Source organism: Solanum dulcamara, chromosome 5 (assembly GCF_947179165.1).
Source record: "Solanum dulcamara chromosome 5, daSolDulc1.2, whole genome shotgun sequence".
NCBI classification, from domain to species: domain Eukaryota; kingdom Viridiplantae; phylum Streptophyta; class Magnoliopsida; order Solanales; family Solanaceae; genus Solanum; species Solanum dulcamara.
In genome coordinates this window covers 78,333,035-78,360,815 of record NC_077241.1, presented here as the reverse complement: position 1 = coordinate 78,360,815, position 27,781 = coordinate 78,333,035, and the positions used below count along the sequence as shown (strand labels likewise).

The window sequence follows — 27,781 nt, the reverse complement described above, 5'->3', positions numbered from 1 at the left end:
TGTATTTTCGTTGGACTAAAGAAATATTTGAAGCACAAGTTAATTATATGTTGGTATGAATACTTTATTTGAAAAATCGGAAAAAAAAAACCAGAAAACCTAAAAGACAAATGATATCTCAGGAAAAAAAAAGAATTGAGTTTAGTGAAGTTAGTAATCTCCTCTCCTACTAGTGACAAGGTCGCTAGTGATATCATCCTCTTCATTCTCACATTGTTGCAGAAATTCTCTGTAACACTCATCATAAGCAGTAGCCATTTGTAGATAATTAATTGCATCATTCTTGCGGCCAACATTAATCAACGTACTGGTAAATAATCATATGATGTACCAGTTTAATCAATTGTAGAATTGGAATAAACACGAGAAGTTGCTTTGAGAATATAAACCATGTATCTTTACCTTGACAGTAGAACTAATCCATCATAGTAATGGGCCTTGCTCTTTGGGTCATCTGGCTCTTTCAACGTGGCGATTCGTTCCAGGTGTACAACTCCTTCTCCCATCCTGCCCTATAAAAGAAAAAGAGAGATGCAATATCACCATACGACTGAAAACAACTTCCAGTATATAGAGAGGCCTTGAGATATCTGCCACTGACCAAGCCCAAAAAATATGTCACCACAAGAAAAATACAAGTTGGGTCCAACTGAGAGAGCAACTTAGACAGTCATCATATTTCCTTAATATGAAGATTTCAAGAATAAAAAAAACAAATAAAAAGAATTGAAGACTACATTGACCAATATTCCGGAGGTGTCAGCATCCTTTCAGCTTAGTCCACCATCCACACAAACTCCAGGCTCTGAGAAATCAGCTGAAAACCAACCCTCCTTCATATAATTTGTTTGGTTCAATCTCAATTTGAGTCCAACAAGTGGGATGAGGAAAGCAAGGGAGTGAGGTTTAGCTAAAAAAAGATTTTGAGAACCAGTATTCTTCAGAATTCTTAATGCTGGAGACCTCCAAAAACTTATGAACAAATTGTAGTCTAAGACAAACTAATTACAGAGACCCTAAAAAAACAACTGACCAGCTTCCTCTACATCTGCTTCCTTACACCAAAATAAAAGTTTATAATACAATTCCACTTATTCATATCAAACACCTGTAAGTAGAAGACACCTTTCAATGCAAGTTGAGGCCACCTTCTCACATCATTTCTTATGGCAATCTCATCACAATCGGGAAAACTCACTATTAAACATCTCTACTGTAGACCCTTATCATCAAAATGAGGGAAAACCATTAATATCTTCTGTTCCAGAACTATAGTAGGTTCTTGGCGTGTCCACCCATTCTTGTGGACTTCCTTGTAACCTCCTTCTCCCTTCAAGGATTGGTGTTTTAAATACCCTAAGACTGGGCTAGTAACTTGCATTAAAGACCCCCTGTTTATGAGGCTTGCCATGCGGCATACAAGTCCGAACCACCCTCGTTAGGCTTGTTTTCAGGGATAATAATCACTGATGTAGTTTGATCATTAATCATAATAGAGAAAGGGGCCTAAAATACCCTCGAACTATTGCAAATGGTACAAAAATGCCCCTCATCCATCTATTGGGCCTAAAATGCCCAAGGAAAAGTCAATTTTGGACCTAAAGGTGGATGTCAAGTGCATTTTAGGCTCAATAGATGGATGAGGGGCATTTTTGTACCTTTTTCAATAGTTCAAGGGCATTTTGGGCCCTTTTCCGATCATAATAACCGAAACAATCCACCATACTTATTATACTGAGGTTATAGGTAATTTGGAATAGTGGAAAAAGAGTAAAGAGAGAAAACATGCAATGGCTAGGATTTCCTTCAATAAATGGCAAGGCAGAAATAAAGGGAGGAAGAGTAGTCAGTTTGTCTAGAACATGGAGAGGAGAGGGGGGAAGAGCAGCTAGGCATGGGGGAGGTCAGGTTGAATCTTCACTATCATTATATAGAAGAACAGCAATCAGCAGGCCTTTAGGGGCATGTGGGGTCTATAAGAAGAAAGCATACTCCCTCATTTCAATTTGTTTGTCATATTTTGCCTAGGCAAGGAGTTTAAGAAAGTATGTCAAATAAACTAAAATGTCTTTTATTCTTGTGGTCTTAAACATGTCATGTGGAAAGTAGAAATTAAAGAGTTACTTTCTGAAACGGACTAAAAAGGAAAGTAGGACAAGTAAATTGAAACAGAGGGAGTACATAAAAAGTGGAAGATGAGTGATTGAGGACAAGCAAATTGAAACAGAGGGAGTACATGAAAAACATTTGAATAAAAAAGAGAACTAAGATGAAACTTCTAGCAACTACAGCCCCAGAGGAAAAGGAAGAGGGAAATTTCGTATAGAAACCTTCTCGTCTGAAAATCCATTTAACATTATACCACAATAGAGTTTCGATAGTCCAACCCTCTAAAAGTGTAACCAAAATAAATCCCCTACATACATGGTTTCTCTATTGCCGTCAGTCTGCCATGTTACATGGAATCATGTAAATGATGCAAGGTACTCAATATCTGAGACTAGAATTCTTACTGATTTATGTCAAGTAAATATGGTGTCTGAGATGAACTTGAATGGAGTGGTTAGTGAGAATTCACATAGTCGATACCAATTTGCTCGGGATCGAGGCATAGTAGTTGTATTTTTATGTCAATCATCACGACAAGTTCTCAAAATATCATTACCTGCTGTATACAGGCAACACCTGCCCATTGAGATGATAGAATCAGCAGATCTACATCCTCAATATCCATTTGATTCTCCTTTAGTAAAAGCTGAACTTGCAGATATAGACCTTGATCAGTAACAAATCAAATCTGCTGGATTATAGCAGCGAAGTTAAGTTCACTTAGAAAAATGAAGTTTTCTGCAGAGTAAACTGCATACTACATAAACTTTAAACAGTCCCAAATATAGACAAATCGATTTTGACTTTCCCAAATTCAGTCACCCTTCCCATGAACTGAAAATAACAACGTTCCGGAAATTCTTAATCCACAAAAGCAAATTGATATTCTTCATCAAGAAGATCAGTAAACTCAAACTGAAATGTGGGACTTCAGACTCAAACCTTAGCAATAGTACGTTCCAAGTATTCAGTAGCTTCTGGTAAGGAACCATCTTGCAACAGTGTCTGGCCGGTAATAAGCAAAGCTCGAACATTCTCGTGATCCTTCGCAATAGCAAGTCTGTAACACATATATTAAAAAGTGGATGCTACAGAGAAGAAAGAAAAGAAATGAGGTGGTGAGGATTGCTTTTATTGACGGAGAGAACTACCGTAGAAAGGACATAGCTTCATCTTTACGTCCTCCTGCTAAGAGTTTGATTGAGAGCTGATGAGGTTTCAAACAAAGATTTAGAAAGCAGCAAGAAAAATTCAACATTTCAAGTCTCAATATCAGGAAACTGAAATAGTTACTAACATTAACCAATTCATGAGGTGATAGGTTCTGTACAGATATTTTGCTCTGATTTTTTGATGGATCTATTTTGATTTCTCCAGAATTGCCCAACTCTTTCTGATGTACAGCTTCTAATTGAGGATCCTTCTGAGGTAGCCCCAGTTTCTTGCGAACATCTGGATGGTTTAGAGATAGTTGCTGTATATAAAAACGTAATGAGTTCTAAGAAATTAATATTTCCAATATTCACCACACCCATTGATTCATGAAGACATGCAAAGTGCAACCTTAATAAGCAACATTTTTCAATGACCGCTATTGGACAAGGAAAATTCTACAAAAGAGAACGCCAGCTATGCACGATCTGCTAGACAGACTGTCTAGAGGGAGCGAAAGTGAGAAAAATAGGAGACCATAGACATTTTCCAAGGGAAGTTTGAAGAAAATTTCCATCTTCATTATCTAGTAGTTCATCTATCATGCTCTTTTTTTTCAGGTTAGGAGGAGGAAAAAGCTCCAGACACTCTCCGTAAATCATGCAAATTTGAAAATGCATTTTTTGCAATAAGACCTCTTGGCATCTAATGCATAACATGAGAGGTTTCAACAGCTTCCAACAATAACAGATTACTTTAGCATTTATCTGCACACCCAGTCAAGTAAGAAATAAAGTTGGGATGAGGAGTCTTAGGAAGAATACTTCAGAAGAGATACCTGAACAACAGTTATCGAACTATTGGTAAGCCAATAGACTAAACTCCCCTGAAAAATAGAAACATGAACAAAAACTTCATGTCATGCACACAATCCTTTGCCAGGTATATCAAGATAGAAGGGCAAGCGAATGAGTCAGAAAGACAATGCAATTTATTTTATTTTGCAATCCTCTCTCCAACCCAACACCGAAAATTTTAAGAAAATTAAAGAAAAAGTTAGTGAGCCATCAATATTAACATATATTTGTATGTGATCAATCCACCACTGCTACCATTCTTTCACATAAGCCTCACAGACAACTAAATCAAGTTGCTCCACCCATCATCAACTTCAAAATCCATAGGGGCTTCCCCTTCTGTCAAATTTCATATTGTACTATTTGGGGTATTCTCGTCAGGTCATATTTCACTTGGCAACTCATTAACTTCCAAAGCCTCAGCTTTCACCAATTTCAAACAACCATTAGATGTGCCACTTGTTCATCACTATATCAATTATATTAATTGCATCTCTTATACCTAGTACAATTCATCTCTGAGGCTATAAAAAAGAGAACAGTTTGCAAGAGAAACTAACCCTATCAAGCAAAAACATTAAATCATGAAATACTACTTGCAATCCATCCAGTTATAATATGGTTTGAGTCTGTTAACTTTATAAAAGCAAGAGATAGGCCCATAGAGCTGCAAATTACAATGACAAAAATCTCCTACAGTGACTGTCCAGAAAGCTTAAGTAGACATATCCAAGCTAGACATGATGCAAACCACCTAGAAAAACAAGAACACCCCTGCTATTCCAATCCATAGCTCTAACATGATGAGTTGCCCAGGTACTGAGATACTCAGATTCAAAGAAGAAAAACCAGTTTATTTACAATACCATAAACCCTTTTTTCCTTAAATGGAGAAAACAATTTTAAGATAAGAAGGGGTCATAAAGAATGGACACAAAAGTCAAATGTGTGCCTCATTAACAACTTTCAAGAAAACAATGATTCCAGCTATCGTTGAGACCAATAAATTAACAGGAAAAAAACAAAAGGTTTCCAGGGAAACCAACATAAACAGTTCAAATATCAAGAAACAGTTTCCTTCTTCAAGTTAACTTAAAATTGGACCACAAAGCTCAAAATAATAAAGGAAACATGGGATGCCAAGTTCAAATTTTACTGAAAATGGACAAATCCTATAGCACATATTTTTTTGGAATCAAATGGTTGATTACCTGGGGCATATTGAATGTAAAAAATAAAATGGGTAAGGTCAGGACTTCCAAGTACTTCTTGTAGTACTGTAACAAAAAAAAAAAGCAAAAGTGTCAAGACTTGCATCTCAAAGTTATCATCAGGAAAACAGAAAACTATTGATAACATACTAATGATCACTAGTTTCTAGAGGGGATTCTAGAAATTAGAGTAAGTGGTTTTAAAGATGTACACCCCGTGTCTTTAAAGTTGTCCTTCGTTCTATGTCGAAGGTTTAGGAGCCTAAATTTGAGAGTTTTTCGATAACATCCCACACATTCGGGGACATCCCATTTAAACTAAAATTTGATAAAAAATATATTTTAAAATTTGCTACCTAAAAATGTCTTAAATAGTTATAAAAAGTTCTTTAGTCATATGATATATTTGTGTGTATTTATTTTGTAAGATTTTTATAATTTATTCATATTTTAACAAAGATATTAAATCTAGCTAAGTAGATAAATTATTATTACATCAGGTAGCATTTGTTCAAAATGATTTTCCATTATTTATAATATACGCAACAAAGTTATATGTATTTTACTATGAACTAAACAATACACGAATGTATACGGAATGATATAAAAATATTTTTTGGGTGTTGCCACCTCCACTCGTGGAAGTGGAGGAAATGGACAATAAACCTTTAATTAATGTGGTGGCGTCAAATTCTTTCTAACTTATCCCAAATCAATTATCAAACAATTAGTTCAACTCCATTTTGTTGGCTGCAAGTTACTTCACATGGAATATATAAACATATGTGAACTCCACTTTGTTTCATTTTTTTGAAGTAAACTCCACTTTGTTTCATTAATTTTTTTCCTTATAAAGGCAATTCATAGTTGATGCATATCATCGTTTAATTGTATCTTCAAATTACCGCCAACATATTTACATATTTGTTGAAACAAGAACTTAGTAGGAGAATAGTTTAACGCTATATTTGATCATGGAAAAAAAATCGATTATCTACATCAAGTTATCTGATCTCGAATTCAAGGTATGTGAAGGCTATTCCTTTTTATTTGGCACGCCTCCTCGAGTTTTGTGATTTTCGGGTATTATCATGTTTTGAAGAGTCGATTGTTAAATGTCTCTAAATTGGTGTCGGTGTTACTCTTTGTCAACCTCACATCTGGTGATATCGATTTCGTGTCAAGTTGGAGAGTAGGAGGTGGTGTATACATTATTGTGATTATCGAATTCTGGTGATTGTCAAGTCTAGTACAATTGTGGTGCACTCATAAATGTTTTGGTTGGGTTACTTCTCGTTAAGAATCGATGTTGCGGGGCATCGATTTGGTGGTTGGTTGTGGATCAAGGGAAGTATATTTATACGTATATTACATTACTCGTGGTGTTGCTATTTCTCATACTCATGCATTTCTTGCTATTTTAGATATCATGGTGGTCTTGTCGTCCCACACAACGATTTGCTTACTTGTAGATATCATGGTAGTTTTTATCCGCCCCCATAGTGATTAACATACTTCCATTATGAACGGCTGGGTTAGCTGAAATTGTCGTTGTGGCAGGATTTTCTTATTGTTTGCTTACATACATATGCAGGTGCAAATTTACTGATTTCGTCTTTGGGTTATGGATCGGGGTGTTTCGCCTATACCACATGCATATTTATATACTACTTTCGCCTACGGGTTGTGGATAGCAGTGCTTTGCCTTCACCACATGCATTGATTGGCCTTCAGGGTTATGCATTGCATTTCATATTGTTGTATAGTGTAGCTTTGAACTATTGTTGTCAATTGTGTACATGATTTCCGAGACTTAGTGTATTTGTTGGTATTGTGGTGAGTAAGATGAGTCAGAAGCAGGTAGGTTTGATTACGAGTTGTCGACGGCATGTTGTTCGTTGTTTCGATTAAGCTATGTTGTTTCAGTTCTCTGTAGCCTTACATACTCTGTAAACTATTTTGTATTGACGCCCCATTGCTTGGGGGCGCTGTTTTCATGCCTGCAGGTCATTAGGTAGACAGGAGTCCTCTCTACGTGCGATCGAATTTAATTTGATAGTTAGTATGCTCTGTTCTTCCCAGAGATGTTGAATTTGGAGACTTCTTTTGCTTTGTGTAGCTGACAGGTATGTCGGGGCCTTATCTCGCCTATGTGTTAGCGATTTTTCATTTTAGTGGCTTGTAGACGTTTGTCGATGGGTCTTGTAGTCAGTTGTGGCCTTGTTGGTCATGTTAGTTGTGGTTTTCAGATTGTGGCCTGAACGGCCTTGTATTGTACTTCTGTGATATTTTGAGTTTTTCCATTGTGTTTCTCTCGATTTGGCATGGCCTTGTTGGCTTGTATATGTCATTTAATTTGAATTCAATCGGTTTGCTCAGTCACATAAGGCATCAGGTGTCGGTCGCACGTCCCTAGATTTGGAGTGTGACAAAAGGACTATTTATTTATACATATGGTCCTAATCAGACATGCATGGTCAACAAACTCAACTAAGGCACCGAGTGGTGGTTGCGCCTCCCCAAATTTGGAGTGTGACAAGGACTATTTATGTATACATATGGTCTCAATTGAACATGCATGGTCAACAAACCCAACTGCAAGTGGTTAGTTCTGCCACTGCTAGTTTGCATGCACATCCAATGTACATAGTGATAGCGAGAATAAAAAACATATATCAATTCCAGAGGCTTGTAGTGAGGTCCCCCACCCCACCCCGGTCCAGGTATAGAAGACCCCTTGCAATAGTAATCAACTAAGCCCGTGTCTTGAATAAAGTCAGAATCATTTCATGACCCTCGATCTTCTCACACAATTGAATCTTTCACTTTCAACTCTACAGATTAAAATCTCCTTCGATAACCCAACTTTCATTCCAAGAACTCCTTACACCGTCTAATACATTCAAGAAATCATCCCTTTCCCATATAGTGTGGGGCTCATAAACACCAGTAAAGCATCTGTTTGAACACCTTCCATCATAACCGACATAGTGTGTTGCCCCTGATGTGCATAAAGATTACAAATGCACTTCAGAGCTGGGAGAAAGCAGCTATGCAGGCTAAAAACATAAGTAGATGGAAAATTGTCCCTGCAAGCATTTGGCGGACAATATGGAAGGAAAGAAACTCTAGACGTTTGGAGAATATAGGAAACAGTATGCTGAAGATCAAGTTGAATTGTCTTTTGAGACTATGTTTTTGGTGTAATTAGTTATACTCAAATGATACTATCTCTATATTGATGTTTTAGACTCAATTAAGACATAGGATAGTAGGATTTTGGAGTACATTTGTAAATATGGTTTCAGTACAACCCATGTACTATAGATCCTTGTGGTCAGGCCCTTCCCCGGACCCCGCGCATAGCGGGAGCTTTAGTGCACCGGGCTGCCCTTTTATAGAGTATATACAAAGTTACTAATTTCAAAAAATGGGTTGTTGTTGTTGTTGTATACATAAACTCAAGGTTGTAGTGATAAATATGGCCAATTAATTAAAATTTGAAATTCAAATGTTCGATTGAAGTTAATTTTTTAAGGAATTGCTGAAATTACATCATGAGATATTTAATATGAGTTCTTGGGATTAACATGTCAAGCTAAATTGATTTTGTGGCCAATTAAAAAAAATTGGGGTTTTTTATATGTCAAATATCCCAAGAGACCTTTACTTTTGTATGCAAGAGATCTAAGAGTAAAACATATAAGATCTTTTCATGGTCATTTTCTTCTATTCAAATTGTAGAAGGGTATATTGATGTTGTTGTTGTATGTTGAGTCATCTCCTCTAATGTCCCATTAGTGTATAGTATACATTTTAAAATATAATGTTTATTGCGATTTTTATGTTATCATTACTCTACTTCTATGTAGATAATGGTATTTGTGCAGTTTACTTAAAAGAATTGTACCCTTTGCTTCTCATCTCTCACTTCAAGCCTCAAGTTTCTCTTTGCTTTTGCAAAAATTGCTTTAATCTTCAAAATTTATCATCAATCATATTGAAGCCTTAATAATTCACAAAAAAAAATATTAAATTGTTTGTAATCATTATCTCGATAAAAAAATGTAGCTTCTAGGTAATGATCACAAACAATTTAATATTTTTTTGTTAATTATCTAGAAACTATTGATATTTATTTTTATTTTGCAACTTTCAGTACCAATTTGCTTGTGGCCATAGTGCTTATTAAGTCGTTTTCCCTATATTTCTTCTTTCTTTTCTCTTTCACACTATTTTTAAATTTGTCTTCAGGGGAATGTTGGATACTTAAAAATTACTTCAAATATCAATGAAAACCTTGCAGTAAAGATGGAAAATGAAGTGACTAAATCGGGTCTATAAAATGGTGCGAACTGATTAAAGAACGCAAGGATAATAACGTGGAAACTCAAACTCCAAATCAGTGTTATCAAAGGCAAAAGGCGCAAAAAAGCTCTAAGGTCTGTTGGGGGCAAGCATAAATAAAGAGTGGGCTTTAATGCAAAAAGACACAAATGGAGAAAAAGTAGAGATGTGTATGTGTAGTCCAAGACTAATAATTATAAACATGGATAACAAATATATGGACAAAGAAATTGAAAAAAAAATATGATAAAGTGAAATATCAATTGTTTGGTGTCACCTCTTCACAATTACACTTATCAGAAATGTAATTTATAATTATTTTATATAATCTCTAAAGCAGAAGAAATGGTGGAGAGATATTCCAGTTTGTGTATTTGGTGGACCATTTGGAGGTAAAGGAATAGCAGATGCTTTGAAGTTAAGAGCAATTCAATCCCAAAAGTTAAGATATATTGTATTTTGAACTTGTATTTTGAGTGTTGTGTGACAAGAAAGTGCCACCAAAACTCAAAGGCAAGTTCTACAAAGTGGTGGTTAGACAGACTTTATTGTACAGGGCGGAGTGTTGGCCAATCAAGAAACTTTATGTTCAGAAGATGAAAGTCGTGGAAATGTGAATGCTGCTGCGATGGATGTGTGGGCATACTAGGATGGATAGAATTCGGAATGAAGATATCCGAGACAAGGTGGGAGTGGCATCGGTGGAGGACAAAATGCGGGAAGCGAGACTGAGATGGTTTGGGCATGTGAAGAGGAGAGACACAGATGCTCCAGTACGGGAGGTGCGAGAGGTTGGCTATGGACGGTTTCAGGAGGGGCAAAGGGGCAAAGGGAGGCCAAAAAAGTATTGGGAAGAGGTGATTAGATATGATATGGCACAGTTACAGCTCACTGAGGACATGACCTTAAATAGAAGGCTGTGAAGGACTCAGATTAAGATAGTAGGCTAGGTGGCTTATCTTTTCACCATAGTAGTCGTAGTTTTGCTCATTTGTTTATTAACATTTGATTTCTGCATTTGCATTTGATTACTGCTTACATTTGTTGGTCTGGTATACTTTGGTATCCTATTTATCTATAGTAGTTAATGCTCCTCTCTTTCCGGTTTGTCCTACCCTAACTTTCTCGCTCTTATTATTCATATTTTTATATTGTTTTCGATGTGCTTAGTTCTATCTGACCTTTGTCTTGTTTCCTTGTTTTTCCTCTCTTGTTCTACTCTCTTAAGCCGATGGTCTTTCGGAAACAGTCGCCCTCCCTTTCTAGGTGGGGTTAGGTCTGCGTACACTCTACCCTCCCCAGAACCCACATGGTGGGATAATACTGGGCTTGCTTGTTGTATTTTGGGTGTCAAGAATTTTGTATAGAGGAGGCCGACTCATACCAGATTTTTTGGAAGCCTTGTGATATATATAGGCCTTTTACTTTCTGTTCTAGAGTGGCCAGCAATACCTTTAAGCGGATGAATAATACATTAACATTATCAAAAAATAATTTTATACCTCTAAATACTTAAAATATATTTCAAAGGATTGAGAAATTGATATCTGAATGCACTTCACAAATTCTATGATTTCATACTAGTACTGCGAAACTAGCATTCTTTTTGGAAAGGAGGGTAGAATCTTTTATATTTTCTCAATAAGATAATTGATAAGTTAAAGATGTAGCTCTACAAATGGAGTTTGAATAGAGATTGGTTCAGTCCCTTTGTTACGCAGCAAACTGACGAAAATTACTTCTAGATCAATGTATGAGGATATATCACATAAATTTCTGACAGATTACTAACCTTGGCTATTGATCCCACGAATCCAGTCATTTTTCCAACTGAAGATTTCGGAAAGGATACCTGAAGTAATAGAAAGAGAGAGATCATCTCTATCAAAAAGCATGGAGAAAAAATACCTTGAATATCACTTGCACAAGAAACTAAACCAAGCTCACTATATATTCAAATACACTGTGTGGCATTCTCAAAATAATCAATTTCCAGAAAGTGTTTCTGGAAACTTGTGCCCCCCCCCCCTCTATATTGCCTTCACATTTACAAGACAAAAGTTTGTAAAAGTAGTTTGGTGCATAAGGGTAGGGGGAATTTTAGGAAAAAAATTCTTTTAAATGTAACCCCTAGATGTTTATTGAAAAAAAAGAAATTTAACTCCTTGTTGTTTTTCATTCTTATTTTTTTATATTTTTTATTACGAGTAGTGATGGTGTCCAAGCAACTTGCACATACCTCGACTATTCCACACAGTACTTGCTACCTCCCACCAACACTGATACCGGGTCACTATTTTCTTTTTGAGAAAATAGTCTAAAACCCCCCTAATCTATACCCGAAATCCCAATTACACACTCCAATTACACGGGTGTCCTATCACACTCCATTACGATTATAAATAGTTTAGGGGGGTGATAGGACCCCCATGTAATTGGAGTGTGTAGTTGGAATTTCGGGTATAGATTAGGGGGGTTTTAGACTATTTTCTCTTTCTTTTTAGACGGAACACCGGGTAACTATGTCGACCAAGAATTAGGCAAATGGGAAGAAATCACCTAGTGTTAGAACATTCTTTAGTCTTCCCTGTCCGTGAAAAAATCTGACTGAATTGGAGGGCATGATTTGGGATTTGCAGATGGAAATGAAAGATCTAGGAATACATTTTATTTACTAAAAGTTTAATTAGGAACATGGTCATTGATGATTGAAATATTCAAACCCAACTTGTTTGGAACCGAAACATAATTGTTGTTATTATTTTATTTTATTTGAAAAAATGTAACAAATTCATTGCGGAGCCAAAGAAGTATTCTGCCAAATGAAAATTAGAAGGAAAAACAAATTGAATTTCAAGAAAAATATAAGAATACTCTTTAGTCTCTACCACACAGCCTTTACAATTGGTTCAAGAATCCACCTTTTTCAACAACAATTGCAAAAGCTAGTTCAGCACTTCAGCTAAATATCTTGTCGGGCACTCAAAGTTAATTAAATAGACCTAAAATAAGACCATCCAAAGCAAACATTAAGAAAACACAACTGCCACTTCCTGATCTTATTTTAACTGCTCCAACTAGTCATTTTAGAGTAAAAATCTAAAAGTAATCCTGAAGACAGTACTGAAACTAAAACCTTTCTTAAGCTGACCAAGAACCTGAAGAATTACTAAACTAGTGTGTACAGTAATTCCGACGTGAACAGTGGTTTACAACGTGACCAGTGTACCTGGGGCGTACATTAGGGTGATCAAGGACATGTATGAGGGAGCCAAAACCAGCGTAAGGACAGTAGGAGGGGACTCATAGCAATTCCCAGTTGTGATGGGGTTGCATCAAGGATCAGCTCTTAGTCCGTTTTTATTTGCCTTGGTGATGGATGGATTGACGCGACAAATTCAAGGTGAGGTGCCATGGTGTATGCTTTTCGCGGACGACATAGTCCTGATCGATGAGACTCGTAGCGGAGTTACTGCTAAGTTGGAGGATTGAAGACGTACCTTGGAGTCTAAAGGGTTTAAGCTGAGTAGGACCAAGACAGAGTACTTAGAGTGCAATTTCAGTGAGACACCTCAGGAGGTTGGCGTGGAAGTTAGGCTTGGTGCTCAGGCCATCTAAAAGAAAAGTAGTTTCAAGTATTTTGGGTCTATCATACAAGGCAGCGGAGAGATTGACGATGATGTCACACATCGTATTAGGGGGCAAGGTGAATGAAATGGAAGCTCGCTTCCGGAGAGCTATGTGACAAAAAGGTGCCACCACAACTTAAGGACAAGTTCTACAAAGTGGTCGTTAGACTGGCTATGTTGTATGGGGCGGAGTGTTGGCCAGTTAAAATCTCTCACGTTCAAAAGATGAAAGTTGCTGAGATGAGAATATTGAGATGAATGTGTGGGCACACCACGAGCGACAGAATTAGAAATGAGGCTATTCGGGACAAGGTGGGAGTGGCCTCGGTGGAAGACAAGATGTGAAAAATGCGACTGAGATGGTTTGGGCATGTGAAGTGGAGAGACACAAATGCCCCAGTGCGGAGGTGTGAGAGGTTGGCCATAGATGGTTTCAGAAGAGGTAGGGGTAGGCCGAAGAAATATTGGGGAGAGATGATTAGACGTGACATAGCGCAGTTATAGCTTACCAAGAACATGACCTTAGATACGAGGGTGTGGAAGACCCACATTAAGGTAGAAGGTTAGTACATAGTCTCGTTATTCTTCTTTATTAGTAAGCGCCTTACAATTTCTTGTGCTCTGATTTCTGTTATTATCTATTACTGTCTGTACTTTGATTATTCTATTTTATCTGTGTCGCTTTCGTTATTTGCTTTCACATATCTCTTTGAATTTCTTAGCCTTATCTGACCTCTTTTTATGCTTTTATTGAGCTGAGGGTATTTCGAAAACAGTCGTCCTACCTTGATAGGAGTAAGGTCTGCGTACACTTTACCCTCCTCAGACCCCACGTTGTGGAATTTCACTGGGTTGTAGTTGTTGTTGTTGTTGTGTATAGGACTGTACACTGTGCAGGTTTCAGCATCAGACCTAAACCCAACACCACAAAGATAGAATTTACACCCTCCCTGCACTCACGCACAAAATTCAAAGGGTACCAGTGATGCCTAAATTGGGTCACCTTCTTTTTCTTTCGGTGGTACCTTTTTGTGGGTGAAACTTCCAGGACCCCCTTTTTTGAAGATGCTTTCTGGGGAAAATGGAGAGACAGGGCAAGAGACTATTTAGAAAAGAAAAAAAAAGAAGCAGCAGCAGAAAGCACAATATAATAAGGTGAGGCAATTCCACAAGTATTCTTTACTTCCTAACCCATCTGGCTAACTGCTGAACTCAAGACCTCCAGACAGTTTAAGTCTTTGCTCATTAATCATCCAAACCAAGATGAAATCTTCCCTTTTCTAACATTCTACACCACATTTGGGAAGGCCAAATTTTACGGAAAAGATCTTATAAGTTAACTGATACAGATGGCAGGAAGATCCACCTGTCAGTTAAATCTTCGGTTCTCAGGAGTTTTGAGCACCCAGAGGGAGTCTGAGATGGAGTCTGAGATTACAAAACTCAATGTTTTGCGGCATCATTGTTTGGGAGAAGGGTTTCAAGTGTTAAAAAACATGCAAGAATAGATTATTATTCCTTGCAACAGTAAATCAAAAAGCCCAAAACTATGAAGGGGCAAGGAAGAAATATCAACCATATACTAGCTTTGGAGAAAAAACATATTAAGAAACAAAATTGATGCCGGTATGCAAGAAATATCAACCATATACAAGCTTTGGAGAAAAAACATATTAAGAAACAAAATCGATGCCGGTATGCAGATATCTCAATACCTAAAGAAATGAAACATTCTTTCCCTTTTCCTACTTGCTTCAGGCCTGTCCCAAACATTAAACAGTATCCAAGACCCACCAACCATTGCAGGGTGGGCACCAAGATAACATGTCTGAACATAAAGTGATGGTTAACCAGCAAGAAATTGATCATGTTGACGATCAAATACCTAAACATAAGTAATATTGGATAACAGCGCACCCTCAAAACAGAAAAGGAAAAAGAAATTATATATGAAATGTTTCTAATACCAAGGCCAAGAACAAGGCACAAGCCTCTTAATCCCATAATGAAACTCTGTTACCACTTACCAGTTACCACAAGAAAGACAACAACAAAACAGAAAGGCAGTTAATCTCAGGTTGATAAAAGCAAGATACCTGTACGTTGATATAATGCAATCCAGCAATCAGTAAAGGAAAGACTGGCCCTAGAACACCACCAGGGAACTCAGTCAGGTTCTGGAACCAAAGAGTGCCCCCCTACAGTGAAATGAAATGGAAATAAGTATCATCAAGTGGACAGAATATTTAAACTCAAAAGAGTTTCAAAGCTTTAAAATTTATCATATAGATACAGGAATTAAACTACTACTCCCTTTGTCCCAATTTATGTAGTTTTTCCTTTTTACTCTTGTCCCAAAAAGAATGTCACATTTCTATAATTAGAAACAATTCAGATTAAAATTCCCCTTTTACTTTTAATTAAATGATTTATAGTCACACAAATATCTAAGGTTTGTTTTAAACCACGAGTTTCAAAGGTCTTCCATTTTTAAAACTTTGTGCCAAGTCAAATGGTGCCACATAAACTGGGACGGAGGGAGTAACTGAAGCAATTTGGTAAGTAAAAACTATAGACTTTTTCTATTGAAGTCCAAGCAATTTGGTAAGAAAAAACTATATACTTGGCTATTAAAGTCCTTAACAAAAAATTTGAACTTCTCTATCAACTACTATTCATAGAAGAAAAAGTGAAGACAGCAGTTAGGAGCTTGTAGAGAGGGAGGTGGATTTGAAAAGAAATGATTTCTGCTAGAGGCAGATCTGGAGAATTCATGGTATAACTGAGTGGAGTTTTGTGGGATTTCATGGGCTAGAAAGTGAGAGTCCAAAATAGAGAGTTGGGACAATGATAGACTAGTCTTGGGATAGGAAGTAACATGGGTTATAAAAGGAATTTCAATAAGACAAGGTTCCCTGAGGAAAGTGTGGGACATAAGACATATTCTGAGGCAAGGGAAGGATCTTAAATTTTATTACTATCACCAACTAGTTGACTTCCCTCAGACAGGTATCGGATTTACTAGGTCCAAAGTTAGGAGTCAAGACCAAATCAACACTTGAGATCTTGGTGTAAGCATTTATTAGGTCTAGACATCCTAGTAGCCAATGAGGCTCTTGGCTGGAGATTGAAATCAGGAGAGTCTGGGATCAAATGGGTTAGATGGATCAAGTTCTGCATCACAAGTGTCACAACTGTCAGATACTCTGTGCTAGTCAATAGAGAGGCAGTGGGGTTTTTCACTCCTCATATGGGATTAGACAGGGAGATCAACTCCCCCCGTTTTTGTTCATCCTAGCCAAGGAGGGTCAAAGCAAAATGCTGGAAAGAGCAATGAAAAGAGATCTAGGGTGTCAGGGTTGGCACAAATACAAGGACCCTGTCATCATATCTCACTTATTACATGCTGATGATATCCTTATCTTCTGTGAGGCTGAAGTCTCACAAGTTAGGTACTTGAGCCTAACTCCCCTCCTATATGAAGCCCTTTCAGGTCTACATGTCAATGCTCTGAAAAGCATAATTCCTAGTCAATCTTGTGGCCACCATTGAGGAGCTTTCAAGAATTCTGGGTTGCAGGTTTACAGTCCCCCCCCCCCTGTGACTGTCAAGACTGGTTTACATCCCCTTTTGTTTTGTACGTTTTGTGCGAAAACCAGCACTACCACGAGGTGAGAAACACACAGGCAAGCAAACCCCAGTGAGCTCGTCTGAATTCTGGTGCTTCACGCGCCACCAGAAATCCCAGATCTGCGCCACCACGCCACGGTTTCAGGACAGTTTTTGGCAATTTTTTCGCCAATGAGGTCGGCTCACCATTCCGAGGCTGACCATATAGTTATTTGTTGATTCCGAGCAGTTTTCAGCAACCAGATCGTATTTCCGGCGACTGGACCTTTGTTTTCCAGATTCCGACAACCTATTTCCAATTTTTTGTGAGAAATTCTGATTTCACAAGATGTCTTTTGGGGTTGACACTTTTGGCATAAAAATATGAGAATTGGAAGTTCGAGTGCTATGATCACTTCACTTCCGAACCATTAATGGGAAGTCCAAATTACCTAGCTTGGGCTTCTCGATTGAGTTGTGGTGCAAAGGCCAAGGTGTCCAAGATCACTTAACGAACAAAGCTAGTGTGGTAGATGAAAAGGCAAAGTCTACCGCGGAAGATGCAACAGCCAAAGCTCAATGGGAGAAGGTTGATACTCAATTATATAGTCTCTTGTGGCGCTCTATTGATTCCAAGTTGATCCCCTTTTTTCGCCCATTCTAGACATGTAATTCAATTTGGGCAAAGGCTCGTGCTTTATACACTAATGACATATCTCGTTTCTATGATGTGATATCTCGAATAACCAACTTAAAGAAACAAGAATCCAATATGTCTACCTACTTGGGACAAGTACAAGCAGTCGTGGAGGAATTTGAAACGTTAATGCCCGTCACTACGAATGTGGAAAAACAACAAGAGCACAGACAGACGCTATTTCTAGTTCTTACACTTGCTGGACTTCCTACTGACCATGATTCGGTACGTGATCAGATTTTAGCTACGGTTCCTACAAATGATGAGTTATTTTCTCGTCAACTTCGTCTTACCGCGCTTCCGAGTCATAAAGTCTTTTCATCATCCACCGTTAGAATCCTCTATTCTCACATCTCAAACTATAGAAAAACGAACATATCAGTCTATAGAGAATCAACGAGCAAGAGGTCATTTTGGGAAACCTCGATCCAAATGTAGTTATTGCCATAAGTTTGGACAAACTCGTGACATATGTTATATTTTGCATGGTCCACCACCTAGCTATGATCCTATTATTCTAAAAGAACATAATGAGTTTCTTCAGAATCGCGAGTAAACAGACGTCTCCACAAGTCGCCTGAGTTGCTCAGCCTAATCAATTATCGAATAATGCTCATATTGAGCGGACAAAATATGATGAGTTCCTTCAGTATCGAGCAAGCAGACGTCTCCACAAGTAGCCACGGTTGCTCAGCCTGATGTTTCTGTTGGTGGTAATTTTTTTTCTTGTGTTTTACTGTCTAGTACTCCTAGATCATAGGTCATGGACTCAGGCGCTTCTGAACATATTTCTGGTAACAAATCACTTCTGTCCAATATTGTTCATTCACAATCTCCCCCTGTTATTACTTTAGCCAATGAAATCCAAATAAAACCAAAAGGGGTTAGACAAGCCAAACCCCATCTTCTGTCACTCTAGACTATGTTCTTTATGTCCCTAGTTCTCCTTTTAAACTAGCATCTGTTAGTCGTTTGACGTATGCCCTACACTGTGGCATAACATTTTTTGATGTTTTTTCCTTATGTAGGACTGCAGTATGAGACAGATGATTGGAATAGGACATGAATCCCTTTACTATCTTACCTCTTCAAATTCTTTCACACCATGCTCCGTTACAGATCCTCTAGACCTCAACTGGAATGTGAACACTTATAAATGGGGGCCCAACATCGGTGCACAACAAATTGGGATAGGCCTGACTCTGATACCATGTAAAAATATGAAACTTGGGCCTAACTCAAACCCAAGTGCCATATCTTTACATGGTATCAAAGTCAGACTCATCCCAATTTATTGTTCACCGATGTTGGGCCCCATTTATAAGTGTTCACGCTCCAGTTGAGGTTTGGACGTGCGGGGGATTGTTAAGAAGTCTTATATCGATAGATGGATGGGATATCTGGACTTGTACAAACCTCCCCTCATGAGCTAGCTTTCGAGGTTGGGTTACGCCCAAATGCCATATATTTACACTTCCATTGGATGCAAAATTCAATGATTGCGTTGTTTGGAATAATAAATTTGGAAGAACTGAAAAGAGGTCAGCCTACTGGCAACTTCAGTATCTTTCAATGGGTGGAAAGCAACAGCGGCCCTCACAAATTCCATTTGATTAAAAAGGACAAGGTCACAAGGCCTAATCGAAATGGAGGACTTGGCATCAGAGATCTAGCTACACATAACAAAAGGCTTCTAATGAAATGGTGGTGGAGATAGAGCAATGGAAAAGCAAGTCTATGGAAAGAAGTGGTAAAGGCCAAGCATGGGGAGAAGAATTGTTGGAGCACCAAATGCTCAGATGCACCTTATGGAGTTGGTCCGTGGAAGCTCATTTGTAGGCTTAGCAATGTGTTCTTTCTGAATACTCATTCCAAACTTGGCAATGGGACTAAATCAATTTATGGAAAGACAGGTGGCTCAATAGCACATCACTTATGGAGAATACCTAGCTTTAGTCCAGGTTGCCTTGAACAAGGAATCCTCTTTCGCTCAAAACAGAAGTGATAACGTCTGGGATATTCTCCTGAGAAGACTGTATAAGATTGGGAGTTGGACAGTTTGCTGAAATTGCTAGCAAAGCTAGAAAAAGCCAGTATTGTTGAGAGCACATCAGACACCATTTGCTGGGGAAATAAGGGCATTTTCACAATAAAGGAATGCTACAAACAGAGTAGTGCACAGAACCTGGTTATGGCCAACTGACCCTAGAAGCTGATTTGGAAGACCAAGCTTCCTACCAAAGTCATTTGCTTCAATTGGATTGTCCTTAATGAAGCCTGTTTAACTCAGGATAACCTCAACAAAAGAAGATTTCAGCTAGCCAAAAGATGTTATCTTTGTTTGAACAATAGAGAAAATTTGCTTCTATTGGATTGTCCTTAATGAAGCTTGTATAACTCAGGATAACTTCAACAAGAGAAGATTTCAGCTAGCCAGCAGATGCTATCTTTGTTTGAACAATAGAGAAACTGTCAACCACCTGTTTTTACACTGTCCAGTTGCCACTGATCAATGGAGTATGTTCTATTGTATTTTTGGTTTGAAGTGGGTCATGCCACAAAATATGAAAGATGCACATATGAGTTGGAGCTTCTGGAGAGTTGATAAAACCATCATAAAAATTTGGTTGATGGTCCCTGCAGTCATCTTTAAGAGTATATGGATGATAAAAACAGGAGATGCTTTGATGGAACCTCATTTCCAAACCACTCTCTCAAAGCTTATTGTTTACACAACCTTTTTTGCTGGACTAAGTTGGTTATTGTAATTGGCACTGATCAATTTTAGGACTTTGTTAGTTCCCTTGTCTTATGACACTATTTATGGGGCAAGCAACTGTTTATTTTGTACTTACTTTCCATGGAATACATGCTACCTCCTACCAGCAACAGGTACCAGGTACTCTGCCCACCAAGACTAAGACAGATGGGAAGAATCACCTAGTGTTTTTGCTCTGCTAGTATTTGAACCTGACATCTCATGACTCTCAACGATTTCATTGACTACTAAGCCAGACCCTTAGGTGCATACATGTATTAGTTATTCCACTTTTTATCCTGCATAAAATGATACATAGATTCCCACATAACTTATGCATGTATTAGTTATGCGAGTTTCTAAAATGTCAACCACACGTCGTATTTATTTTATACATGAATAATTTATTTTCTACCTACCTACCAAACGTCGTATAAATTATACGAAAATTAATACATGGATAACTTATTTCTTATCCATCTACTAAACGACCCTTTAGTGTCTTATAGTGCCTTTCCCTTTAGTGATCAATGCTATAAAAGAAGCATTACATGACCTTAACATCTGACAGTTTTGGTGAAAGTATTCTGACGATACACTTGTATTATGGAACATCGAGGAGGATTAGTTGTACTTAATGATACGCTTGTGTATAAAACACCGAGAAGGATCAGACCTATAACTTCAAGTGCACGTTACTATGGTTTCAAACGGTGTCAGTTAAGGATAATATGAAAAAATGTGAAATTAACTTTGTGGTTGAAAACATCGGGTAGTAGGCCAGGTCTTAAATTGTAAAGTTATTTGCTTCCTATTGTTTATCTGGGAGACTACCATTGGCATTGGATGCATCTCACAAGGAATATACAGTATGAAACTCAATGTGAGACAGCTGAAAAAAGCTAGTTGGTCCAAAAGAAATACCTACTAAAGGGAAGGAATACACACAAATCGGAAGTGCCTTGTACAATATTTTGAAGAACTGCTGAAAATTAGTGTACTAAATGTGAGTTGGAAGGTAATGCGGAAGTGTGAACGTGAGCATGAAACATAATCCTATTGGCGGTTATGTGGAGCTGAGATCACTTTGTCCAGATTAGTGGAACATTTCTGTTTTATGTGCACTTCTAGACCATAAATGATATTCCAATACTGGATGCTCTTAGCAAATAATCATGTTTTTTTGTGGAAGAGCTTGTATTAGGGTTTCCCCTATCATCAATATAGTTTACTTCATCAGAAAAAGCTATCTCGAGTGACTTTAAAAGAATTCTCGTTGCAAAGTATAACTCAAATCAAATTCAGATAAAAAGAGGATGGTAGTAGTTGGTTGACAACTAATGTAATAATAATCCAACTGTCACAAATCTCCTAATAAATTGTTTGAATAAACTGAAATGAATATGGAGAATATAACCAAACTAATAGTTTGGGTTAGGGCATAGTTGATTGATTAAATGGTCATGAGGGACAAAGAGGGCTGTTCAAACGATAAAAATATGGTTCATGATATGATTAAGAGAGGCTTTTTGAATTTAAAAAACATTTGGTTTATCTCTAAAATAACGGAAAACCTCAGTGGATGCGTGTAAAATGTGCTCTTTGTTTGCAGGAGGAGACACGACAAAGGGATGAAGCAACAAGAAGAGGAAAAAACAAGGCAATCGAAATATTTACTATTTGTGTTGCATATATTATGTGCCTTACTTACTTGAGAATTACCATATTAGTTTCACCACTATGTTGTCGGATCGCATGTTATATCCATCAACAATGCTTATACAGTCAGCTTTTCACTAGGTGTATCAATTGAGCCTTGTAAAATATGATGATAAAAAACCGAACTAAGCAATTAAGGGAGAAAGAAAAGACTTATAATACCAAAAAGAAAACCAACCCTGCACAGGAATTGCATAAATGAAAAAAGGGTGCTCTTACACAATCAAAGCCTTCATGATGATGCAGTGACATTCTTCTAAAAGTCGTAATCCAAAGAAGAAAGCAGGGCACCTAAAATGCATAAAGATCATGACCAAGATGACAAAATTACTCTACAACATACTACTTTCATCAATAAAGTACCAAATTTCATGCAGAGATTTCAAAAGCTTCGACTGAATGTGACAGTAAAAATAACATCAATGCATCTACTTTTTCAGGTGAAGTGTTCATCAAAGACTAAGAATAAAGCAAACAGACGAGGAAAAAGAAATATAACTTATTGTAGTCTTAACTCCTGCTCATACTAAATAGGCAAATAATGAAGTCTAAAACATGATGACTTTCAAATCTTTGTTTTGCTACACATGGTTCCCAAATAAAAGTAGCAATTTCCTCAGTGTTCTACAATGTATAATGAAAAATAGTCATTTATCTACTATTTATGGAAAGTCTTCTATGGCAAATAAACTTGATATAATAAATTATATAGGATTATCACCTGAACTGTCAGAGAGGCGAAGTACCAAAAAAATGAAGGACAGCCTGCCGCTCGTTTCTCCTTGAAAAAGATTTTAAGTTGGCCCCTAAGACTCGTTCCTGACAGAGGCGGAGGCAATGGAGGAGGCACTTAAAAATGCATAAAAAGATCAGTTAAAAAGTAATAGCTTCTGGCGTGCATACATCTATTAAGAGGTAAAATACTATGTCAGCTGTCTCAGACAACTCATTGAGACTAGCCTTTTCACTCTTTCTTTTTCATCTATATTTTTTAGGGTGGACATGTCATTATGAGATAGATTCTTTACAGAACAAATAAAATAGCAGCATCCGCAAAGTTATCCTAGTTCTTTTTTTCTTGTCTTTTTTAATCAGTAGTTTGTGGGCTAGCTTGCGAGCACCTCCTCAACTGATCTACAGGGCAACTTGGCTGGATCACAAGCATAGGTTTCCCAATTTATGCCCATCAAAGCTGAAGCAGATGGGACATACCAAGTATTGTAGCTGGGATTCGAACCTGGCGTGCCCACATTGTTGAAGTTTAGAGAGTAAAAACCATTGTTTCACTTGAGATACTCCACAAACCAGTTTTTTGACTTCAAATTATCTATTTCAAGTTGAAGTTAAAATAATGGACCAAATTGTAAAACACACATTTATGGTCAATTAACATCTCAAATTGAAGTTGAGACAATGAAATAGTTTGTATGGGCAACAGGCTTTAAATATCTTTGTTCTGAAATTCCAACCAAAGGGAAAAGAGCACTACCCACTCATTCCCCTCTCACTCCATCCTACTTTTTGAGTTCCAAAATTAGCATAAGATAAAGGGAAATTAATGGTGCTGAAAACAAAGCCTCACATTTAGGAAATAACTCTCCAATTCTCTTCAACTTGTGGAGTTGCAATATTATAAACGGGAATAATGTAAGCCTCAAAGCCACTGTTGAAGAAGCTATAATGATCCACCTGCAAACCAAGTATGTACAGTATATGATTTCAAAACCAAGTGCCCGTATACTAGCATTGGATAAAACTTAGAAAAAGAAAATACTAAATTAAGACATTACGGACTGTTCTATAGGCTTTTGGAAGGAATTTTGTCAATAAAAATGTTCCTCCGTGGTTGAAAAACTGGACGATCCTTGTGGGTAATTTAGTGAAAAGTGAAGGAGTGATTCTAAAACAGTGACCTACAGAATGTTTTTTTTTTAATTGGTATCAGTGTAATACATAATTGAGCAGCTTCACCATTCTTTTTTAACACAAAAATAGCAAAAACGTGATGATCACTGCTAATGACATAGAACCTTTTGTAGAAAGTACACACCTGGCATATCCTAAAGCACAAAGTTCACACTGAATTACAGACACGGCATTCAGCACAAATGCAAAACCTAAGGCATAAAATTCACACGGAAAATATGCATGGTCTCTGAAATATCTAACATTTGGATTTTGAATGAGCCTGTTCCTCCAACCCAAAGGTAGACACTACCACATTTGGCTAGATTGAGGATAGTACGACATATGCAGGCAGCTATTGGAATCCATTGTCACGAGTTAGCAATGACATGCAACTATTTCTACTAGTTCTCCCTTATTTTCATCTATTCTCCATTCCGTTCTTGTTTGTCATCTCTCTTTCTCTTATTTGATGCTTTACCCTCGTACTCTCTAAGTCATTCTTAAACTTTAAGGACATGTTTGGTATGAAGGATAAGGGGAGATAACCCTGAGATAAAATTTTAGTAACCTTAATCCAACTTATCCCACGATTTATAATTAGTACTAAGATAAGTTATCCCTACCTTTGGGTGGAATAATAATCCTGGGATAGCTTATCCTAGGATAAATAGTTAAAATAGCAAAGAAACCCCCCCAAACCCTTTTTATACATCACTAATATAAAAAAGCTAAATAAGGTGGAGGGTATTTTTGTAAACTAATAAATTTTCCTTAAAAATTATGCAATGCACATTAGTTTTAATACAACAAACCGAACGGTCAATAAGAAATAATACCCGGATAACTAATCGCAACATAACTAATCCCAACATAACTAATACCAACATAACTAATACCAACATAACTAATCTCATCATAACTTGTCTTCAAGCCAAACGACCACTAACTCATTCATTAACTTAAGCCTACTTTACGGCGACAAGAAATGTGGATGTTATATGATAATAAAGACATCATCGGTGGAGTTTGCTTATTCTCTTCAGGAAACAAATCCTTTGAAGACCTAGAGTTAAATAACAGCTGGTATGACAGTGGTAAAAAGACTAAGAAATCAAATGAATAGAGTTACACTTGATAGGCTTAATATTCTAGGCCTATGCAAATGCATGGAACTGGCAACAAAAGGGAAAGGTAATTTATGCAGAAGCTGAAATTATCAGAGCTAGCTTTATCGCATTGCATTTCCAGAATTTTACATAGTAGTGGAAATGAAAGGCAGCAGCTATAATTGTCATCCCAGGGATTAGCAAAAATGTTGGATGGGGGGACTTTGCAATAAAATCAAAGAATTTGTAGCAGAAGGGAAGAAACAAACAGAGGCCAAACCCAAGCAAGATCAAAGAACAGGGAGCTATTTCCAGGTAATGGCCAAAAGACGAAATTAAACAGGTGAATGATGATTTATCAGATCCTAACCAGTTTCAAATTGAAACAATTTCTCTTAGAAGTAGGGTGGAATTTCATTGCAGATGTCTGTTGGGCTCCTTAAGGAATAATGATGAGCCTATTGTTATAAATGCTTATTCCATGAGGTCAAAAATCATAACCTCACCCAGTCGAAGATCTCTCAACCTCAAGATATGTACTTTCCCTCGATATTCTCCCCTTTCTCTCTCTTCTACTGTATTACCCTCCCCTACTTCCATTTTCCAGTATGTTGCCGGAGCTTCAACCTAGACGGGTAGTATGAAGATGATGTCTTCGTCGGTGACAACCATGGTTGTCGGGATCTTTTCCGCTGGACCCTTGACTCATAATCTTCCCCACTGCAAATGATTACTCAAATCGATCTCCTCCTCTGTTTCAATCCATCCTCCGCATCTCTCAGCTATTTTCTTCATCATCGAGCTAGACCACAGATGAAGAGGTAACCCTAGAACTCGAATCCAAAATCACTCTAACCCGTGATAGCTTGGATAGGATCCTATAGTTGATGACCCACCATTGGAGCTTTAGACGACAACCTTGCCTCCTCCCCTCTGCCATATAACATGATCGGTTGCCTTTCTGGACTGAAACTCAAAGAGAAACATAAAACCGTCCATATCATAGATCTCGACTCCTTGTGCCCCTTTCCAGGACTGTTGCACACATCTTCTGACATCATTTCTAGTAGGAGCATCCTCTTCACTATAGAACTTCCCAACTAGACACCTTCCAAGGAGGTCCGAGGTCCTTATCAGCAAGGTGGGCTTGAGCCTTCAACAACTCAGCATCATGTTTACCTCCATTTCCGTTTGGGTCCATTTATTTTTATGAACCACTTCCAAGTAGCGTCATCGCCCGTTGTTTGCAGCTAGATCTGCCTTCCCTGAGTAATTAATAGCCCTTGTAATTGTTGAGTTCCTATTAGTGAAAGACTCAATTTTTTTTGCGAGGTAAGGACAGAGCAGTTATTTTCCACCATATATTACAATTCACAAAATAGAATTTTCTGCATTGTTTGCTTAAGTTTTGTATATGCATTTCAAGTTATGTACCATGGCTCTTTTCACCTTACTGAATCAATTATCAAAGCCATTTTTTAGATCTACATTTCAATTTTACAATGAAACCATGAATTTTTAAAATACCAGCAAAAAGCTCAGAATTTCTGAAAATCATATAAACATAACTAGAGGTGCTTAACAAAAAAATTGGAACGAATGGAGTATATTACCATGGGAAGCCAGTGAGGTCATGATAACCATCCAACAACGAAGTGAAGGCATGTAATGGAAGAATCGACTCCTCAACACTTGCACTAATATTTTCGCTGATCAACAACGCCGTGTTGTCATACTGAGTAACCACCGAGTCACTGATGTCACCAATTCGCGAGTCGCGAGTGGAGAAGGAACGGCAGAAGGAAACACTGTGCGGAATACCAAATTGTGGCTTTGATGGTAACACCGAGTTCAAAAAGTGAACATACCGGTTATGCCCATAGTTGTGACGGCGATAGTGATCGGAAGGGTTGGAGGGTTTACTGTGAGAATCTGAAGAAGTGAAATTGTAGAGAAAGTAGATTTCCGGCGAATTACGAGAGTAACGGCGGTGCTGGAAGAATCTCTGAACCGACATGATAGAGTGGCGGTTGGTCTCGGCGGCGGTGAATTTTTACTCCGGTTGTTATCACAGTGTTTCGGGAGCTTATAGTTACCGTACATTCTAGGGATTTCAATTTTTTCAGATTTGGAACTCTGGAACTGGGTCACTCCAAATTGGTAGTGTAATTAGAATTTCGTTTTCGGTTAAGTTATATAAATAATTATTTTAGTTATAATTATTTATTTCTCCTAATAGTTCCTTTTAAATAAATAGTATCTATTAATTTCATTCAATTTCTTTTGAGATGTTGTTGATTTCAAGTAAGATTTTATCAATTGTAATTTTAAAAAAAAAAATTCCCTAAGACAATTATTATAGGAACTTTTACAAGCAATATATGCAATTGGAAAATAAAAAAAATTATCTCATTGAAATATTTTTGACTTTTCTACTCTCGTCGTCCGACTTTAAGTGTTGTTTTAATTTTTTTCATATCCATTAAGAAAAATAATAAATACAAGGTTTAATTTATTAAATTATTTTTATTTATTAGATGTCTTTTTTAAGGATCACACAATACTAAAAAGAAAATAATTATCAACTTTAGTCTTGAGTTACTAAAGTGATAATTTTTTTAAGCTACTATGACATTAATATGAGACGGAAAAAATATTAAAAAGTAATCAATATTTTCT

General features: G+C 37.4%; 1 protein-coding gene across 2 annotated transcripts; it reads right to left on the bottom strand.

Annotated features, from left to right (window-relative positions):
* Window positions 1-4: 4 nt before the first annotated feature.
* Window positions 5-27,275, bottom strand: LOC129890107 (ALBINO3-like protein 2, chloroplastic). Of its 2 annotated transcripts, none has more exons than XM_055965646.1 (14): window positions 26,716-27,275; window positions 23,671-23,777; window positions 22,810-22,937; window positions 22,308-22,379; window positions 15,402-15,503; window positions 11,469-11,528; window positions 5,330-5,395; window positions 4,100-4,147; window positions 3,407-3,583; window positions 3,261-3,316; window positions 3,052-3,169; window positions 2,666-2,755; window positions 403-512; window positions 5-307 (listed from the first exon to the last, which is right to left on the bottom strand). In XM_055965646.1, exons 1-14 carry the CDS (start codon window positions 27,117-27,119, stop codon window positions 151-153), a joined length of 1,695 nt encoding a protein of 564 aa, XP_055821621.1. In that variant the 5' UTR covers window positions 27,120-27,275; the 3' UTR covers window positions 5-150. The 2 variants fall into 2 exon arrangements, with proteins under 2 accessions (XP_055821621.1, XP_055821622.1); XM_055965647.1 differs by having other exon boundaries at window positions 168-307; window positions 403-507.
* Window positions 27,276-27,781: the final 506 nt, after the last annotated feature.

What these genes read in the sequence shown, in the direction of transcription:
- LOC129890107 (XM_055965646.1), bottom strand. Translation starts at nt 27,119, where the DNA reads ATGTCGGTTCAGAGATTCTTCCAGCACCGCCGTTACTCTCGTAATTCG. An exon ending in TCGCCTCTCTGACAGTTCAG is followed by an intron (nt 22,380 to 22,809) that starts GTGATAATCCTA and finishes TATGCATTTTAG; the next exon opens with GTGCCCTGCTTTCTTCTTTG. An exon ending in ATCATGAAGGCTTTGATTGT is followed by an intron (nt 15,504 to 22,307) that starts GTAAGAGCACCC and finishes ATTTCACTGTAG; the next exon opens with GGGGGCACTCTTTGGTTCCA.